We start from the raw sequence: 22,899 nt of genomic DNA on the forward strand, positions 1-22,899 counted from the left end.
TATAAGGGATAGATTTTTCTCTCAGAGGGTGGTGGTGATTGGAATGAATTGCCAATGGATGTTGTGAGTGCAAACAGTGTGAATGAATTCAAGAATAAGTATGATAGCTGGCTTGTGTAGTATGTGACCTCCCTCGATGAGCCTCTGACTCCCTGGAGGTCTCCCTTAATAATAATAATAATAATATGCGCTATTAAATGAAAGCTTCTTGAGGGCAGTGGGGGCTTGACATAATGATTATTTTTACACATCTTAAGAAACTTCCTCAGCTCTAAAGGTTTTGGCATTCCTTGATATAAAATGCACTATATCATCATCCCTGCTATTAATGATACATGGATAAGTATCCACTGTAAATATTGATTTAAACAAAGAAATTTTCCAAATTTTATATAAAATCTTATTTTATATTTACCTTTATGCTTATGATGTAATCTGGAGTTAAGGGTTTCCCATTTTTCTGAGCAATTGATCGAAGAAGTCGAATAGTTTCTTCAAAACGCCTTCTTGCCAGTAGCCATTTTGGAGACTCTGGAAAAACCCTGACCGTCTGTTGAATTATTGCATATGGCATCAAGATCTAAGCATGTTATACATTAGATTATTAAAACATTGACTTACAACTGTAATTCTATCCCTATACCAAGAGATGGAACTACGTGCAGTTTACATTTTTAAGATAATAAAATTATAATTTCAGAGATATTGATGCACATACTTTCGTAATTAGTTTTATCAGGACAATTTAATAATGTTAACTGCAAAAGTTGCCATGAAGTGTCAGTTTATTTTTAAAATACATCAGGTAGGCTTAACTACAAGAAATGCTTATTGAAGTTAGGACTAAATGACAAATTGATTATTTTGTATAAATAAAAAGTAATAAATTTGTCGGTCATGAGCGCAGAATATTTAGTAACCGAAAATTGACGTCAGTGTAACCGAAGGAGGGATCTGTTTTTCTGGTTACAAAAAATCTTTAAAAAAAAAGCTGCATTTGATGCTACACAAGGTAATGCATTTCCTACTCTTCTCCGTTATTCTGAAACGATTCTATGTTATTACCTCCCAATTCAAGATGTCTTTTGAAGAAATCGAAATATAGTCTGCACTTCAATAGTAGATCCTTAATAATAGACTACGTAGATAACTAGGCCGTCCTGTCTTTTCCATAATTTCTGAATTGAGCTTAGATAAGACTGTTCAGCTGACATCATCTAGATAGAGGCAACGCGTAGCCTGGATGTGGCTCACAACAAACGAAAGAATCTGCTGAAATAGCTAATGTTCCTCCTTTATCTTATCTATTTAGATAAGATAAAGGAGGAAGAAAACGTGGAACCAAACATATCATAAGAAACGTTTTGTGAGGTAGATTTAAAGATAGCTTGCCTGTACATCATTTAGTTCTTCCTTTTTTGGAGAAGGGGAGAACAGAAGAAGAATTCAACCCGAAAAAAAAAAAAAACATACTACTATATGCCTTTTCTCTACTTACGGTTGCACTATTACGTAATAGAAGAAGGAACGAAGTCTGCTTTTAAAAGTTCAGCGTAATTTCCAAAAGAAAGTATCGTGTTTATTGCCATCGCTACTGAACTTTTGTTTTTCTGATGTTTCTATTTGGAGATTCGAAATAGAGGAGTGTACTATGCAAGCTCACTTTTGATGTGTTTGGTGTTACTAAAATGTGTAATATTCTCACATAAGGATATCTTTAGTTATTTTGTTTGAAACACTTCCAATCATGGATGAACAAATGAAGTATTATTTTCCATTTGTTAATATAACGTTCTGATTGATTATTATTGATCATTCCTGCGCCATCTTCTTGGCATACCATCCACCCCTTTTCTGGTAATGTTTCAGCTATGGATCAATTTGGGAACAAGATGGTGCTAGCCAAATCATTAAAAACTGTCTCATTATGCTGAGACTATTTCTTCTTGTAGAGTAAATCACAATTCTCTAATGTAACTCATATGAATAATAATACCTGAAGTGTGACATGTTGCATTGTAGACTACAGTGAACTATTAAGTGTCTGGCGAACACATATTCGAAATTACATTTCGCCATCATGTAATCCCAATTAGAAAATACGTGATAATTATTTAATGTATTTTCTTAAAGGCATTAAAATATGCAAAGTGAAACTACAAAATATTAAGTTCTCTGCAATAATGCTTATACGACAATACCACAGAACTAGTACATTAGGTATCGCAAAATACAAGACTGCAAGAGCCATTCCGCTGGTAGCTGCTGAAGGTGAATGCTAAAATTCGGAAGATGTACAGCACATTTAGAAAGTTAATATTACCTATAATCTAAATGATGAACTCCAGTTTTGGTAAAATATACTTTACCAAAACTGGTAAAGTAGTTTCATTATAATGGGTATATTCATACCCATTATAATGAAACTACTGTAGAATAAGTTTCAAAATTAGAATGTAAACGAGTCGCAAAACTGATACTAAGATTGCCTCAATCGATGGTCAATCAAGCTCAACTATTTTTTAGAGAAGGAGCAAAATGAATGGCAAAATTAAGTAGCTGAACGATCCGCAACGAAATAATTAACATCGGAAATAATTCAGATAGAAAATTAGAAAAGACCTCGCCAAAAATGTCGATGGTTCGGAAAATCAGAACTAGAGAAATTAAATACAGGAAGAAAGTTTAATAGCAATTTTAATAGCGATTAAAATCTTCAGATTTTAATTGCTATTAAACTTTATCATTTGCAGTGTCGCAAATAATTGAATTCAGTTATAGTTATTTAAATTCTTGATAGCGTCTAGCTTCCGATTGTTTATATAAAGATACGATCATATTTTAAGTACACATACCGTCTACTGAATTAGAAACCTTTATGAAGCTGTACGTATACAGTCCATTTGTACGATGGTACAGAACATGTCGTATCGTGTATATCCTTTTTCCTGAATCAAGCCAAATTACGTCCTGTCTTCACTGCTCAAACCGATTAATGAAAACATGAAAATGAATTAGTGTTAGAAAAGAACTCTGCTATTCTTTAACAAAGTCTAACTCCTAAATATGACACAAGCATCAATTATTTAGATAAACAAGAGATTCAGCGACATCTGAACGCAAAGCAGAATTCTCACGGACAGTGTTATATATTCTTTTATGTAGAATGATTCGTAGGTGTTCAAACTAAGGCTGCATTCTGTAAGAATCACGGAATTCGTAAAAATCAGAATAGCATTCCAGTTTGTGACAGTAAAATCCTAATACCAATAAAAGTCTAGCATATCTTTACAAAAATTGCGGATCACCTTGATAGCACACTGTTCCTGTTTCCTGTAAACTATAAGCTGAACGTACCTCTCTCTCTCCAGTTATATTCATTCCTGGTAAATGCGGGCTTCTTTCGAAATAAGAAACCATACCCTTATGGCTTTGAGTTTATACTTTTTCACCCAATTACTCTTTGTATTTCTCATTTAATTCGTTAAATGTTTTTGCATTAAATCGTGTTAGATACGTATTTTGTTTAACTCTGTAGCATTATACTGAATAGTGAGTGGAAAATATCTGAACAGTTAATCTTAATCTATAATGAACACATGAATTTCCATTGTGAATGATACCATTTGGCGTGTAGTTATTTCATTTTCTATATTAAAGCGCTATTAGCGTTATTATGTTTTACTAAAATATGCCTACAGCATTCATGATATTTAGAAACTTTAACGTAGGCTTGATATCGTTGCCATTAATATGATCATCTTACTCCAAAACTTAAGAATAAAATCATATTAAACATAATTAGGATCTTCATTCATAGTATGACGTACATAGTATGGAATAATTTTGTAGTATTACATGCTACAAAATGAGGCAAACTCCAGACACAAATTTCGACGACATTTTCATGATAGAACAAACTTGAAGGCTTGTCATGTCTCAAAATCTCCCCTGTACGACTTCGTTGACGGTGTCAGTCACCCAGTGGAGAACAGTTGTTTATTTCCAGATCCACTCCTTATGTCACATGGGTGATATGTTTTCATGCAAGCTCTGTTCAATTTGGCCAACCAAAATATAAAATATACATCGGTACCAAAATATGGCATCAAACGGATATACCAGTGACAAAGTTGAATTACTATAATCCTTTTACGTAATATCTGATGGAATGAGAATACAACTCTTGCTAATAGCATAATACCCTTGTCAGATCTCTTATTGTTAGTATCGGCCCAGTCCAAATTGGTTCCTAGCATCTCATCGTAGGCTTAACTTCTTACGGAGCTAAGCTATAGAGATTGTTGCAGGAAGTGTAATACCCATGACAACGATAAAAATACTCACCCCATTTTAATTTAGGAGAAGAAATTAAAAAAGCATGATGAAATGAAACAACTGGGAGAGACAACTAATTTCGTCCAAGATAAAAACAACGAGGGTTAATATTTTAAAAAGAATTCTTATACTGATTACGTTTAATCAAAAACCTTTATTATTTGAAGATTATAGTCGTTTCGATCGTGATGACGCAGGTACTCTTCTTAAACTCAGTATAATATTTGGACAAAAGCAAATTTTTGCTTCACCATACTTTTCTAAATTGCAAATTATAATCATTCTGAATTGAAACATATTCTCATTATAAAGATAAATCAAAATCAAATTTTTTCATGATTATTATATTTCGAATGAGAAAGTTGCAAAGAAAATAGGCGACCAAATATTAGACCGATTATTTATCAAGCTTAAAACCTATACCCTGAAAATCCTAAAGAGGGTGCGCCTATTCAATACATGCTGTGCTGATAAATGAATAATACTTTGTGAGACTTTCTCAACAATGTCACATAGAAGTTTAAAAAAAGAAATATAATAACAAAATAATAATAAAATGAGGTGTGTACTTACCAAAAATAAAGGTAGAAAGCAAGAAAAGGCAATGTCGATACTAAGGCTATGTGCGACCAGTCGCGCAGAAGAAAGACAGCTGCCGTTAGAAATACGGCTCCAAGACTACGGTAGAGACAATTCAATATCAGAGCTTTCTTCCGATAAGCAGGACCCACTAACTCTTGTGCTGTAGAGAAAATACGCACTAACTGTAAGCGATTATTAAAATTCTACGCAGGTGCAATAACAGTTAAAATTGCGCATGCAGAGTTACTTGAAAAATCATTGTTGTGATACGAAATTAGTAATTAAAGTAAAGTACAAGTATTGTTTGGTCGAAAATATTTCTAAAGGAATGCAGTGATAGTTCTGAGATCAGCACATGTATATATGTCACTTTTTATATGGGAGAAGAAAAATTTATCACCACCTCGCTAAAGTTGAGTTCGTTGTTAGGCCTATACTCGTTCTCAGTTACTGACAATGTAAACCATGTGGATTAATTTTACAATTTATTGTAGATACCACTGATAACTATTGTATGCTAATCAGAAATCAGCATCGATATTAATAGTGATGGGAGATTTTAATGCAAAAATTGGGAAGTTCAAACTGTTAGAACTTTAAACTCCAGACTTCGACACTGACCATGAACTGCTAGCAGCAAAAATTAAACTAAAATTCAAGTATCGTAAATCACGAGCTCCTATCAACAAAGTGGACCAGTCAAAACTGAAAGCGAAATCTATGCAAGATAATTATCAGACACTAATAGAAAATGAGTTTAGAAGATTATCCTATGACAATATAAAAATACATGGAATCAAGGTAAAAAATTGTTACAAGTACTGCAAGAAATATACTTGGTACAACATCAAGACCAAATCATGAATGGATAACCCCTGAAATTCTAAATACTTTAGAAGAAAAAAGAGCAGCGAAGCATATATTAAATATAAAAAATACAGAAGAAAATAAACAACATTATACGAATCTTAAAAACAAAATTGATAAAATGTGCACATCTGCCAAAAATAACTGGTTGGAGGAAAAAGCAAAACTGTGCGAACAAGCTAATAAAAGAAATGATAATAAAATGGTATGCAAAATTATCAAAGAATTAACTAAGATCTATAAAGATAAACCATTAACAATGAAGGATAAAAACAATCTATCTAGAAACTGGGTCAATACAAAATAAAATAATTTGGAAGGACTACTATCAAACATTATTTCAAAAAGAACAGGAGGAGGCAAGTATAGCAGAAAGATGATATATGAAAAGGCACCACCCATAACCTCAGCAGAAATGATAAATGTAATAAACCAAATGAAACTTTCAAAAGCAGGTAAAGATGAAATATCTATAGAACTGTGGTGGCAAGGAAGTCATTAATTTCTTAATGAATTTATTTAATCAAATTCTTTATACTGGAATAATTCCAACTGACTGGAAAATAGGAATTATTATACCAATTCACAAAAAGGAGACAAAAGAATATGTGAAAATTATAGACCCATAACACTCTTAAGTCATAGTTATAAACTATTCATTCGAATTATACAAAAGAGAACACAGGTGCTTGCAGAAAAAATCATAGAGGAAATCCAAGCAGGATTCAGGCCACATAGATCCATTATAGCCCATATCTTCACCATTAATAATATAGCAGAAAAATATTGGAAATACAACCTACCTATATACTGTTATTTTATAGATTTTAAGCACGCCTTTGATTCAGTTAATAGAAACAAATTGATTACTATCCTAAAAATTGTAAAAATGGATTCAGATATTTTAACATTTATTACAAATTATTATGGAGACACCAAAGCTTTTGTTAAAATGAACAACATTAAAACCGAGAATTTCAGAATCGAGAAAGGTGTAATGCAGGGATGCCCTCTCTCACCTCAACTCTTTATCATCTTCCTAGAAGAAGTCTGTAAAACCATAGCTGATGAACCAGGTGTAAAAATCAATGGTACCAAGATTAATCACATAAAATACGCGGATGATATCATTATTTTAGCAGATTCTAAACCACAGCTAGAAAAAACTATTAATATTTTAAATGACTCTTGTAAAACTTATGGCATGAAAATAAATCTTCATAAAACAAAAATAATGAAGATAGGTAGAGAGAATAAGAAAATATTTCTATAAATCTTGAAAATCACCTGCTGGAACAAGTTAATAAATATGTTTATCTTGCAGTCTTATATCTAGTAACCTCAACAATATGGAAACAGTGAAACACAGGCTAAACCTAGGTTGGACCAACATGAATAAACTAAACAAAATATGGACAAAAAAATCCCAACGAGTCTAAAATTATATAAAACAATTATTATCCCAACGGCTACTTATGCTTCAGAAGCCTGGAGATTAATTCAACAACCAATCAAGAAACTTCAAGCATTTGAAATGAAATGCCTCAGAAAAATTAATAACACCCACTGGATGCAACACAAGACTAATGATCAAGTCAGAACAGCTTTAAACTTCCCAGATAATATAATAGACACAATCATTAAGCATCAACTGAGATGGTTTGGTCATATTCAGAGAATGGCCACTCATAGACTCGCATATATAGCTATGAATGTATAAATCTTTTTTAGTGGATTCAACCCGTTACCAATCGGATGAGATGAGATATGATGATCAATGTTTTTGTCAAACGAAATTTATTAATACATACATCAAGTTGAGTTTTATGGGTTTCTTTAAATCTGGTAAACTAAAATAAAAAAAAAATGAACGATAGAATATAATGGATGCATTTTTCCAATAATTTTTTCATTGTACAGAATGAATTTTTCAAATTGAAAAAGTATCCCCCCCCCTTTTTTTTTGTAAACTAGCAGGTTTCCCAGTATCTATCTTTTCACCATCTGTAAAAGTGACATCTGTCACATCTCATGTAATTTGCCCGTATGTATAATTCTGTGTTCCGCAATTCATTTTTCTGTGTTGATGGGCGTTTTTAAACTAATTTATTCGGATAACAAAATCCTAATTTCACGTCTCATAAACAGGTCTAAAAAGTTCATTAGAATCAATGATGGTAGGAAAAAATAAAATAAAATGATTAAGGCCCCATAATTTTAATTTTTCCCAGAATTTCGGCTTGCGAAGTCGCCTACTATTAAACATAGAAATGATTTTTGTTAACAAACGAATGATTTCCCTATTAAACATAGAAATGATTTCACACTAGCAATACGTCTTTCTTTAAAGTTCTGAAGACATTAACAATAATGCGTTCTCAAAAAGGTGTTTTTTAATTAAAAATCTTCAAGCAAAAGACACTTAGAAGAGGAAACAAATACCTGATTCACCCACCTAGTGCAGCAGGCGATGCAACAGTAGCGGGTACAGTGATTCCAACCAGGAAACGTAGTACGATAAAGCAGAATATGTTTGGAGAAACTGCTGTCAGGACACCACAAAGGCACTGGATGGTCAAGAAGAGGAAGAAAGCGACACGTCTTCCTTGTCTGAAAAGCAAGTCTTCCTAAATCAATGTTCTCCTTCAGATAAACAGATTATCAGAATTTTTTTTCTAGAAAATGTTTATTTCTAGGTGGCGCTTTATACGACATTTTTGTCCGATTTTCTTCTAAGATAGGTTCCATAAGCTACCATTAGAGGGCGCTTGCTATGCTTTTAATTCGTTTCTATTTATGTTCTCTATGAAAAGAGAGTATTTATATATGCATGCTTAACCAGTATACTCATAATTTAATTTTTAAAACAATGACAAAATTTGCTTATCAAGTTATAATATGGATGTCTTAATATTTTTATAACAAATATTGCTTACAACTTTACACGTTTCAAATCATCCTACTACAATAAGGTAGCAACCTAGTTATTAAAATGGACCATAATATTTATTGTATAATAAGAGTAATACAGTTTGATACTAAACGGCGAATTTAATTTTTGGCAATGTTAACTATCAATTAATTATACACATTATAGAAGCCAAATAGTTGCTTACAAGTATCTGCAAATTACTTACCTCTGCATAATAAGAAAGTAAAGAGGCAGGCTCAAAAATTCTCCTGCTCCGAACAAGACCAGCGCTACAGTAGGAAGCCAATCTTGCTCACATACTAAGTCCCACTACAAAAAATAAGCAAGAAAATAACTATTAATGTTAGGTGACACTGTAATTACATCTGAATTAATATCAACATCGATGTAGTGTGCGATGCTGATAAGGGGGGGGGGGATAAGACACTAGTTTAAAACACATATCTAAAGAAACAGTTAGGATACCCCACATCTATTTAAAATAATAAAAAATACAAACTGAAAATTGAGTTCCATCCGGTCGGTCGGTCGCTATGGAAACCATTCCTAGATTGTATCTCGTTGCATCAAATGGAAATGATTTTCTATGATGTTTAAAATTCTGCTATTTCACGTAAACCTATAGAGCTTATATATCGTGGTACATATTACCGATCAGGGTATGCCATTTTGTATATAATAATAAGAAAATGCGTTCAAGTTAATTTAATATGTACATAACATATAAATACTATTAATTTTCTCCTCTTGGATATGAGAAACAAACAAAATATACATTAAAGATTGAAATTGACGTAACATTTCTCGGATGCTATAAAGAATTACTAAAACTGATATTGGGAACATATCGTTTGAAAAATTCATTCAATTTCTCTACATAAAATTACTGGAAAATGCAATGCAAATTTTATATTTTGGCGGACATTTTTTCTTTATTTTAGAAAAAAAAGTAGAACGTAAGTTTTATGTAATTTTTTTATTTTAAAATATTTCCTATAATTATGAAATCATAATAAACACCATTAATTATATCTTATAACTATAGATAGAAAGTTTCACATTTAATATCATACGTGCATTAATGCAGGAACGGAAATAATTATTTTAATACTACAAAAGTTATTTTTGGTGGAGTGAAATATATGCAAAAGGTGTCTATACTAAATCTGGATATTGCTGAGAATTATACAATTTTGCACCGATACAAATTTTCTGCTTAGCCAGCTAGTGAAAAGCAATTCATTCCGTTTTTTCCATAGTTCTGAGTGTCCTTCCGTATGAACAACGTGAAGAGCAATGCTACACTAAAAAGCAGTTTCGTGTTCTATTTAGGTAAAATTGGATTCTCAAATTCCCAAAGCACTTACGGTTTGCTTAACAATGCTTCACTTTAAACTCACGTCTAAAAGCGAGACTTGTTTCGCAACATTTCATGGATATTAACATCCGCAGTTTGCATGAGCACCAGCACCTAGGTTAAAGTCACATCCGTGTTTATGCAAAGAAAGGTTACGGAAATACTAAATATAAGGAAATAAATCTCATGATTATTGAATACGAGGGGGTTAACACGCTAAAAACAAACAAAAAAAAAGTATAGGGTTATTTCGCAAATAGGTTCCACCTCTTCCTTTTTTGCTTGCTGGTTGAAGTGGAAATCGATGACTGGAGATAGAAGCTTAGCTGTGTGTGCTGGGAAATTGATGACGGCTGTGGTTATAAACGGTATCTTGTCGTTAAGCCAGAGAGAGAGAGAGAGAGAGGCAGTACAGTTGGTGCACTTGCGCCTGCAATATGTTCCTATTACAAAAGACGTTGTGAGACGCCACACTTTCTTTACCCATCTAAGCAGTATTGTAGCCAAGAATGGCAGGCATTTATCGCCCTCTCGCTATTCAATAGCTAACATAGATGCGCAGTTTGGTACCAAATCTAGTGAATCGAATTAATAGGTCCCACTATCGGGCCTCTTTGTATCGAAAAAAAAAGTTTTCCAACGTTTGTGCTGCTACAAGACTTGGTCTATATTCTTCCGAGGGAAGTTATTTTTTCAGATTTTTTTGGCAAAGACTATTGTTTTTTGACTTGGTAATTAACAAAATTACCAAGTAGTGAATAGGAATATCATGCTTTTATGACATCTCTGTATGAAAAATATACTAATAGCAATCGAGGTTTTTTTTTTTTTTTTTTTTTTTAATTCTTGGTTTGTGCAGTTCATTTCACATTCTTATAGTTCTTCAGGGAAAATTTAACAATATCGAATATACTGTATACCATCACTAAACTATTTCTATAAGATAATTTCGATTGGTGGATTATTTTCTGAAGTTTTTTCTTCAAGACTGAGTAAATAAGGCAGTCACGTGTCGGTTATTGATGTCTGCAAGACTCTTGGAACAGTATTTCATATATTGCTGTTTATACTGTGAAAACGTTTTTCTACCATAAAGCAAAATCAAATGAATGGCAACTATTAAAGTAATCCTGTTAAAATGCCCGTAAAAGTAAAATATCAGTCTTAATTGCCACATTTCTGGTAAAGGAAGCTTAAGGATTGAGGTGACGGAATGTCCTAGACAATTGTAGTTCCCCACGTCACCTGAAAAGAAGGATATTTTAATCATTTATTTCAATCTTAATACTTTAGTTTACTATTAGCGTGCAAGTAGTACTCCACAATGAACATTTCCTCTAAAAATAACCTCCGTGCGCTATAAAATGTTTAAAAATAAATATAAAAATTAGCATTCAAATTGATTAAAAGGAATTTATTATTTGAAGTTAAAAGTTCAACTCCCCATCCATCTTACTACCTCCACATGTCAAGCATTCCTACGCTTTAGTGATATAGGTATGTTTGCTCCTTTTTGTTGCACATTATCCAGATAATTCTATTACACCAACACAACGATTTATTTATTGTATTCAAGCCATTCTAGCAACCTCTTCCGATTGCCAATGTGCTTGGCTTCCTCTCTGACAGATCGGATTATTTTGGTAATAATCGGATGATTATTACGTCATCGTAATCAATGATTACGATGACGCATGTCTTGAAAGAAAATTCTTCTGCACAAATCAATGTATATTTTCCTGTAAAATACAGCCTTTAATAATTTAACATTTTATACTTATATTTTCACTATTTCCTTTAAAAATGAAAAACAGAAATTTCCTACTCGTTTCGCTTGTCATCTCAAAAATTGGTGATAACTGTTACACTAGAAAATTGGCTATTTTTCTGGTATTCCATTCTTAACAATACTGGTTTCTTTTGGTAGAAAACACCCTTTCTCTAAGGGGAATTCATTTGAAATATTCATAATTAGAAACAAGTTACAGACAAATAATTATCATATGATACAAGTGAATTTTGAGATCGATATAACCCATTAAATAATTTTAAATGAGTTCTCTTAAGCCTAAATGTATAAAGCTTTGCTGTTATATCGTGAATAATAAGTAACTCCTGTAAGGATTTTTATTCCTAAACGAAGTATTTGAAATGGGAAATTAACTCCCATAAATGAAATTTATTTCGTTTTTCACACAGTCATGTCGACGAATAAACTATTTATAAAAATGAACAGAACATTAACAAAAAATGACTCAAACATCGAATTATTAGTCACATTTCTGTTGCTAGGCGACCACTAGTCTACTTGACATCTCATTCAAAAATGGGGAATTACAAAATATTAAGGAATTATAATCTACTATGAAAAGATTGTGTTTTAACAGATTACTCAACGTTGAAGGAAGGTTATTTGAAATCTCTTGCGTGATGATTCTGGTCTGGATTGGATTTAATCAGATCTTAAAATAAGCCAATAGCTTCCATTGAGGAGCTTTATTGGTACAATGTACAAGCAGTACAATGTACATTTGTACTGCTTGTACAAAGTACATTTGTACAAAGTACATTTGTACAAGCAGTACAATGTTGAAACAGATATAAAGGAACTTAAAAGTTTTCTCTGAGTAAGAAATGAGGAACCTTAAGATACTTCTTAATGGGTCAATACTTTTTCACGGGTATCTAAAATAAGAAACATTAGCGCATTGGAAATTGCTAATATTCATGCCTTATTTTTGCACTTCAACAGCCAGTTTTTTTCCTGATGAGCAGCCAATATATCGAAATCCAAAACTAAACTCATAATTTATGTAAATAATTAAATTAGACGGTTATTGCTATATTCAGAATTAAACTAATGAAAAGGAAAAAGTATAAATATTTCATTTGCATTTAGTAGCTGCATAATTAATTTTACTTTAAATTACAGTGTTGAATACATATTAGCATTTGTTGCTATTAATCAGTGGTCGTTGTAATTCTTTTAGAATAATTATATTAGTATGAAGGATAATTAAAAGGTAATTAGCATCGTCTGTTATCGCTCAGTGGGTATTTATCTATTTCTCCGCTGTTAAGAAGGCACTTTTATATACTATCTGATATTATTTAAAATCACGTAGAAGTTTACAATGGCGATAACCATTCGCGTTAATGAAATATGCTGATTTACTTCCTCACACACAACAATGAAGTTTACAGCGTGGTGCGTGTTGGAACTTGCATTTCTTCATCAATAATGAATGTGCCTAAATATACGCGAAACTGATAATGCATGAATTTAGATAATGCCATATAAATATTTGTGAAATCTTAAATTACCATACTGAGCATGTTTATTTTACCTTCTACTGAATTAATAATATTTGCATACAAACCTAGTAAACACAATATTTAAATATGAATCAAAACGAATAACGGTAATTATTTGCTATTGTAAGAGTTTAAAAGTAAATTACATTCCAAACGAGTGGCAGAAAATAGTGATGTCAGCAAAAGAGATCGAGAATGGAAATGTGAAAAAAGAATGTTTGAAAAGCCATCTTGGAAAGATTAACACCCTGTGGGGTATCTAAACTCCGGTCAGTAATGAAATATTCTTTCTTTCCTTATTTAATAGAAGCGAGCCATTGCATTCCTGACTGCATTCTCTAAATAATATTCTCTAAATATATATACAAGAAAAATCTCGTAGACTTCCAGTTTAAACAGAATATCCAACTGACCAAATGTGTGTGTCAGTATCTCGTGCATTGGCAAAAATCCGTATATTTCCATTCCTATACTATTCTACATTTCCCTGTAGAATATAAGACCAATCTTTATATAATAACCCGATGCACAGACCATTCCATCCTTTGATAAAATACGAAGATAATTTCACTGTTTCAAATTCCAACTATGTTAACAACATAGTTTCAATGTTACTATGGCAACAGTTAAATTATCTCCCCACAAAAAAAAGAAAATCATTAGAAACACTGATAAGTGTAACATTTAAATATGAATAAGGACCTAAACATTTTTCATCATTGTATAAATTTCGAGTTACGTGTATTGACTGCAGTAATATTTCTTCTTATTTTCCTTCAAGTATCTAAGAAATATTTTGAAAAAAAAAAAAAAAAAAAGATTTCTAACTTAGATTGATCGATGATTTCGAGTGTTTTTTGCCTTCTTTTAATAATACATTTAAATCCAATATGCTATTACGTATTAACAATGCTAATTGTTGTCCTAAATGTTTATTGTCCCTTTCGTCCCTTCTATATCGATAGTTAAGGCTGACCAAGCAACAAACACTCAGCCCATGTATTGTCTTGACAAATACACCGACAAAATAGACAGTGTTCCTAAACTAATGAAGCAATGACTGCCTTAATTTCTAAGATCTATATAAACAATCCATGGATTACAGTTTTATTTGATATTATACTTGGTAATGTCCATTAAACTCATTTACCTTTAAGGAATACAATGCCTCCAAATCGATTAAAAACTTTCATGAACACATTACGTAATATAGGAAATAGATCGCATTCTGAGCCACCGAAAATTCCTTTGAAATTTAAATAAAAGCTACGAAATTTCCAAATTTGTTTCTTTAGTACTCAAATAAAACTTCGGTCCACTAATGCTTTACTCGTTTCGTTTTAAAATCATCATTAGACATAACTAATTACTTTATCATAGACGAGTTTGCGACTAGCCCATTTCGTGCATTAGTACGTAAAGTACTGAATTAAAAATTCGTAAATCAGGTATGGTTTCCATACCTGATTGACGTATAGCAATTATTTCGGAAGGAAATTTGGAATGATGCGTATACGATTTAAAAATTTGCAAAATGTCAAATGAATAGTATTTATCTTCAGTGCATTTAGAGGTGGGACAGTTTGAAAATGGCCAACCAGTATCGTGCGAAATCTATTCTTTGACAATATTTTTTCATTATAGCAAATTGAGATAAATTAAAAAATAGTAATAAAAAAAACCAAAGAGTTGTTTCTTTTTTCAAATCTTGTAATTGAAATACATATAATTAACTGGATAAAGTTAGAAAACAATTTACTCGAGGTAGTAAACTTTTTTTGCTTTTTTCGCGTTCTGTCTTTTCACACGTTTCTATATAATAACAGATCACTCGATATAAGCCCTCAGCAAACATATCCCAGTAACTACATCTGAACTTTTCTCATTGACTTTCTAATTTCCGTGTATTGCTAAGAGAATTGAATACAGAAAGCACAAATACGCACACAAAGTTTGGCAATTCAGAGAAAGTGCAATAAATTTTCTCTAACGAAGTTCGTCACAAGTACCTACTTTTAGGTGACTCGTCAGAACCAATCTAGTTTATATTTTAGTAAAGATAGTGTGGTTTAATTGTATTTACTGCCGAAACGACTAAATCTGTAATTATGTCTGTCAATTGCATGCATTTTCCTTTGTTTTAAGATTTAAGTCTTTCTCGTAGTCCTTATGAGGCATCATCCAGACATCATTAAATGCATTTTCTTGTCAAGGAAATTCCGCACATCAAAGGACGATATATATTTCATCGGGAGAAATAAAGAAAATTATTAGCTAGCATTTTATTTCAACTTTAGTTTCAAAAGCACAGTGGCAAACAAATTAATCCGAACAAGCCGAATTGTAGTTTTGGTTTTAGTTCGCTATATCCATTGAGTACTGCATGCTTACCTGTCTCTACGATGTTTATTAATAGGATTGTGTGTCTTTAATAGTGTAAATAAGTTGACATTCGTGGTGTTTTTCTTAATTTTGTATGCCTATGAAATGGATACCTCTCCAAAAAAGCGTCCAAAAATGTGCACATATTCATGACTCAAAGAGAAATTGCCAGTACGTTTGCTGTTGTTTTGGGTACGATGGGTTTATAAAGAGGTTTAGGGAGACATACCTTTTCTCCTGACAGAAAACGAAAATATGGGCGAAAGGGGAAAGCTACACTTACTCAAAATCGTTTACAGGTTAGGAAAAGCAAAATGAATCCACAATTGTTTGTTGTAGACTTAAACAGACTTGGCAGCTCGTGGCATTAATGTTTCTGACACGACAGTCAGTCAAAGATTGTTGGAAGCAGTGAGGACTGCCCACAGACCAAAAAAGAAACAACTGTTGACCAAAATTATGGAGAACAAGTACCCGATGTTCGCAAATCAGTGGTTGAGAAGATCTCCCTCTCACCTTCAAAAAGCTCCTAAACACTCAGATAAAATATGTTATGGGGCTGTATTACCTATGACGGTATTATGAAAAGTAACCAATACATAACAGTATTGGAGAAAAGATGATCCCACAGATTCAGAAACACAAAGAACTCATCTTCCAACAGCACCTCGCTCCATGCCAATCTTCAGAAGAAACGAACGAGTTCCTTAAAAATCACTACATCCAATTGAATAAGTAGCAAGGTAACTCTCCTGACAACCCAATAGAAAATATGTGGTCCATAGTGAAAACGTTACTTGGAAAATTAAACTGTGTGATACAAAGGATAACCTAACGCATTCCATTACAAAAGTGTGGTTTCGAGATGCAGAAATAAGTGTTCTACTTTGTAGAACACATTTCTAAGTCCATGCCTAAGCAAATTAATGAAATTATTAGGAACATATAACGTAAAGGTGGAGTTTAATTTTGGTACTTAATTTCTTGCGAAATTAAACTTTTTCTTAAAAATGTGAGTTCGGATTAATTTGTTCACCACTGGATTTCTTTGCGTAAAGTCCCTATAACAGTATTGAAATTGTAAGGAATATTCATGCAACAGATTAGTGCTATTCAAACGCTTGATCCCTTCTATTTCTTGTAAAATTTTCCTATATCAAAAACAAAGCAAAATCCACATGCGCGTGCAGCATGAAACAAGAGAGCAGTGAAGCTTTCCCAATTGTCCCTTCGTAACGGAATGGTCGCAACCTGGTCTTCATTCTAATCTAGTATTCTTCGTCCTGCACTAAATTATCCTGAAACATTTTTGCTTCTATTCATGCAATAACCATGGTAACAGAAAGATAACAATGCAAATTACGTATATTCAGACATACAGAAATTCTTTATCGTTAAGTATGCAAATATTTTCTCTTGTTAGAGATGAAAAGTTCAGTTGACTTGTAACAATAAGCAGATATGCCCTTATCAGCATTCCTATCCAAATAACGCTTTCTTTAATTAGATTAGCCTCCCCGTATTCTATAAGTTCTAGTTGCCGTAGGCATACAGAGAAATTCTCGGAGCTGATCACAAAGAAAAGGTTTTTCTCATTTATCAATAGGAAGTACTGATCTAAAATTATGTTTTTTTCTCCTTAATGTTTTATCAGAACACACGAATACTATTGGAGAAAATGAGATTATAATATTAAGATTTCAAATATTTCTTCGCGAGGAAATGGCAAATCAACATTGATAGTTTTTTTGTTTTTTTTAATTCATAGGAGCTGAAACATTATTAACTCTTTGGAAAAAACGGAGTTATTAATTAAATTCGATGAAAATATCCGATATACGAGAAACAGATCTTTCTCCTTAGAAAACTATTACGACTACCTTAAAAATAGGCATCATCCCTTGACTTCTTTATTTGAAAAATGAACTGTCACACAATTCCATCAAAGGAAATGCTTCTGCCAGACACTCTATTCAAAACGTCAGTCATCCTGGGACAAGTAGTGAAGCAAATGTAAATACAGATTGCGCAACTCAGAGAAAGTCTAATTGCATTAATTATCCTTCACCGCTAATGAGCTCATTATAAGACAATGCATTGCATTCCAACGCATTATCACATCAACAGGGTTATGAATAAAACACGATTTGTTTCGTACCATCTTTGGAGAGAGAAGTGACAACAGTTGCATTACGCAAAAGTAACCCCTTAGAAGCGAGAATTCTTCTGTAATCCCTGCAGGCCTTCGTGTTACTGCGTCCATTAAGTGTTAGCTCCAATAGTATCCCTTCCATTAAAGAAGGAAGTCTCTAACTGATACATTCTGTAGTGATTTACGGTGAGGAAGACTACAGAGAATAAACAACTGATAAAGCCTACACCGGCAATGTCAGAAATCCTAACAATACGTTAAGTCTGAAGTATGACGCTGTGCAAACAGTGGTTCCTCAGTTTTATTATTCAAGGAGAATAGCAAAATAGTATTTATCTTAAGAGGAGACAGAACTATGCTTCGTTTACGATAAGCAGGCAAGCGTGTGATAAAATACGAAGCTATCACAGCAAGAATAATCTTTCTTATCGATGCTTGCCACGAGTCATATTCCACATGGTTTCGTCCTTGAAATGTTCATATGCAAGGCGTGTAACACTCAGTGGTTGTTATCAGCAACTCCTGCAGGTAGATTACACTGCGTAAAATACTGGTCATAGTTCGCTTGGTTACACGTTTACGATGTCAACAAGCTTCTATTCGTATATGATAATCGGAAGAATGTGAGAAACGGATGCATCCATTCTGCTAACAGATTGGAAACTCTTATTCGAATTCAGAATGAATACACTCCGAGGGTGAACAAGTATGGAATTCCGAAAATTCTTCAATGAACGGACTCTGATTCCGATATCTCCATACACGCTTATGTTTCCTTTTCTACTGACATGTTTTATGCAAGTAATCTTATTTTCTAGTCTTCTCCAATGTTGCTATTGATTTTCCTGCTTACACAAAAGCTTGTGTAAGTGCTCCACAAAAAAGTAATATCAGAGAATGAAGTAAAAGTAACATACATGATTTACTTTTTAGTAATAAAAGTATTGGCGATTCTCGCATCATTCGAAAGCTTAGCCAAGTATAGTAATTAAACTTGGGTATAGTAATACTCAAGTTTAATTACTATACCTGCTACTCAATATATGATATTTCTTATACATTTACAATCTAAATGTAAAAGAAATGTATTATTGGTCAACGCTTTTACCCGTATTGAGAGATTAATATTAATCCATGTATTCCCTTAGTTTCAGTCATCCCTATATGGAATTATTTAATGCATTACTATTTTAGCTTAATGAAGCGAATGCGTTCTATTAAAGATGTATTGTTCGACGTGAACAATTTTCCAGTTCGGGTGTGCGTCGCATGCTAAAATAATTTCGACGACAAAATTCGTTCCATTACATGTACCAGAATTGCTACTTTCTAAAAAGAAAAGTTATAAATTCAGCTCTCGGGGGTGTGGGTGTGTGTGGGAGGGAATTCAATAGTTGTGCACATCGATTGAATTCTGCATCCACCGGATCGACAGAGATGGAAGAATAGGGTTTATCCCGAAACGTAATAATTGATACATTGTGTGATCATTATACATCGCACGTTATTTAACACTGATGATCGACGAAGGATTTTCAATATTTGTTTAGATGTTAAGAAAATGCTGGTTCCTCTCAAGGCAATATTGATCATTTAGGAAAGCAAGCAATCTGGAACGACTTTCATTTTTACAAGAAAAAAGGCTAATGAGATTTTTATATCGGAGTTTCTAATATCTTTATAAATCGTATTCCTTATTAAGCCAATAACAAGATCGGGTGGGGACAAAATATTTCTGTACAGAGTGATTTTTTTTACCTTTACCTGTCGTTTAATTAGCAAGACTGTGAAAGATTTGTTAGCGTTTTCGGATTCCATTTTAAACTAGAACAAATGTCAGTTGGTTTACACAACTATTTCTTTGACTGTTTGCGCTCATCATATATAAATATGACAGGAGATAAATAAAAGTAAATAACGTAACTATAAAAAACTTTATCCACATGTTCGTCAGTAGTTAATAAGAAGAAAAGCAGAATTGTATATATTACAATTCCGGATATTTTTTCTCTAAATATATTGTTTTCCAAATTTTAAATGTTATTTCAACTGAATATCCATATTTTTTGTTAAATTAAACTGATAAATATTACCAGTTTCCAAATCAGGGAACATTCTCGTCCTAATGTACTATACATCTCTGATAATTGATTTTATTAAATGAATTCCATGCAAGAAAGGTTCGAAACCTATCGTACACCGATACCATGAGCGTACCAGTGTACGATATTATATTTTGGTAGTCCTAATCCTAATTTTGCTCAAGCGTAGACCTACACTTTTTACTGTGTAGGCAACCGGAACCCTAAGGAATAGGTTGTTTATCCTTATACCTGGAGGTATCCTATGACTGTAGCCTGTGTGTTCACTGGGCAGGTTTGCGGGATGAAAACCCCAGATTAAACTGAGGGGGGCTTTGCTGCCTACGCCCAAGACCGACTAACTCGGCTATGGCTGAGGAAGATCCTTGAGCTCCTCACGTCGTCGACGAGAATCGAACCTAGGACACACCTTCCCCAGGCATATGGTTGCGAAGCGCACAACCACTAGGCTAACCGCGCGGACTATTTGTCCATAGTTTTAATAAATCTGTTCTGTTATTGTAAGAAAGGAAACTGTTCATAGCGAACATAGAAGATAATGAACAGGCAATGCTGGCAAAGCATGTGAGATGAATATACTGCAATAGTGCCCCTCGATTCATGAAGTCTGCATCGCTATGTGCAGATTACATGGAGGGGGGGGGGGGGGGTCAGACTACTACGTCAACATGCTGTCTTAGGATGTAAAATTGTGTTTCTCAAAAAACGAAGAAATGAGGGGAACAGCAACATGGATCAGCAACAAAGAAATCGGAAATAGCTGCTTAAAATATCACACAAAGAGATCAAGAAGAATATGATTTAATGAAAGGAATATTCAAACACTTGACATTAGAAAACACAGAAGTGAATCAAAATTGGGATATATTTAAAGGTAATATTAAACATGCATCTTTATAAGAGGGAGGACAATTGGAAATAAAAGAAAAAAGGTTAAAACATCCTAATAATTATAATGTTCTTATTCTATTTCGAACTCATACAAATTTTTGTTTATGCTTGGTACAGATTTTCTAGGCGGTTGGCCATCATTTCACATATGTGAGAAAAGGGTTTCATATTAAACAGCTAGGAAAAATGCAAAATTTGAAAGAAAACACCTAATAAAAATTAAACCTCTGTGTTCGTATGTGTTTTATACACTGCTCAAAGTAATTATGGGATATTTTAGTTTTTCTAAAATTATAAATTTCTGCATATAATTATAACTATTGGTTACTTTATACATGAACTATTTCGTATTTTTGGATAGGGTTAATTAATGAAATATTGTTAAATAATCGATATTTATTACAAATTTAATAAATTATACATTTTAGCGCGAAATAATTTTAATAAGAATAACAAGGAGAGCCAAAAACGCTTTTATTAATTTTTAATAGGGCGTATGGTCTCCATTAACAGCCAAACCAGTGGTACATCTTGATTTCATGGACCGGATAAGATGATCAAAGAGTTTTTATAGGATATTTCCACACTCTTCTGTGAGAGCAATTCTTAGCTCTTGAAGCGATCATCGCACCAGTCGAGAAGAAACGCGCCTACATAAGGCATCCCAGGCATGTTTGATTGGATTAAAATCCGGTGAACAGGCAAGCCAGTCCATTCGTTCAATACCTTCTTCCCCAAATTTGCACGGTGTTGACAAGCATTGTCATCCATAAAAATGAATTCTTGGAGAATTGCAGCAGCATATGGACGAACTATTGGTTCCAAAATCTCATCGCGATACCTCTGGGCTGGTAAGGAACCGTTTCTGATAAAATAGAAATCAGTATAGCCACTTATACGTATTTCAGCCCATACCAAACTCCCACCTTCATGTTGGGATATTTCACGAACAAACTGTGGATTATTTCTTGTTCAACGTTCACGCCTTATCAAAATACGTCGGTTACCTGGTTGCAGACTGAACCAGTCACTAAAAAGTACACGAGTTCAATCCTTATTTGTCCAACTGCGGTGTTCCTGTGCCCAAATTCTTCGGATTCTTTTGTGATTTGTAGTAACTGGAATGCAAACCATTGGTCTTGGAGCATATAAACCTATTGCATGAAGACGATTTCGAACATTTTCCGTCTCCAGAAAGCAATTCCAAAGTTGCGAAAATACGCTTTGAGATACATGACACGCTTGAGCGACAACTTGCTACGTTTGTCCAGCTTCTAATCGACCAATGGCTCTCCAAGTCATGGATTCCAGTACATCATTTTGCTCTGCCATTTTTAATAAAATAATCGGTGGTAGGGGACACAAGTTTACAATTGAAGTAATAATTATGCACTGTGGAAGTGAGCGCAACAAGCCACGTTTTTATACCCCCCCCCCCCACATACTAATATGGCTGAGACACGTTTCGAAAGTTTTAACATGCTTTTGTACGCAGTTGTGTGTTCTGCACTGTTGTATTAAGAATATTGTTAAATAAATGTGTTACATTTGTAAATTATTTTTATAACTTTATAATTATAAAAGAAAACCAAAATATCAACTACTTGTTTTGAGCAGTGTATATATCCGCAAAAATTATTCGATAGCATAAAATTCAATTTTAAATGTAGAGAAAATAAAAACATACAGCTATATAGATATCGAATGAGCAGTAATGCGTTGCAATAGTAAAACAAAATAAACAAATGAAAGGGGTTAGACAGGTGACTCAATACGTTCACTTTTGTTCAATATTTTAATAGATGAAATAACAGAACTAAAAAAAGATAAGAAATTAATGGAATAAAAATAGAATAAGATATTCAACAAGATCTAGTATGCAAAAATGCGTATTAATGGGAGCAGTCGATAGTAAATGATAGCAGAAGATTATTTTCAAAAAGAAATATATTTCCAACAAATTGGTCAATGCATATCAAAA

General features: G+C 33.0%; 1 protein-coding gene across 1 annotated transcript in view; it reads right to left on the reverse strand.

Moving 5' to 3' along the window:
* Window positions 1-22,899, reverse strand: part of LOC150096582 (beta-alanine transporter-like) — a 61,277-nt gene that overhangs the window by 7,762 nt on the left and 30,616 nt on the right. Inside the window, exon 2 of the mRNA XM_090408646.1 lies at window positions 8,925-9,028. Within this exon, the coding sequence (XP_090264772.1) occupies window positions 8,925-9,028 (104 nt within the window). The remainder of the gene's footprint in view (window positions 1-8,924; window positions 9,029-22,899) is intronic.

This window comes from Typopeltis vanoorti, chromosome 18, assembly GCF_054136105.1.
Source record: "Typopeltis vanoorti isolate ZY-2024b chromosome 18, IOZ_Tvanoo_1.0, whole genome shotgun sequence".
In the NCBI taxonomy this organism is placed as follows: Eukaryota; Metazoa; Arthropoda; class Arachnida; order Uropygi; family Thelyphonidae; genus Typopeltis; species Typopeltis vanoorti.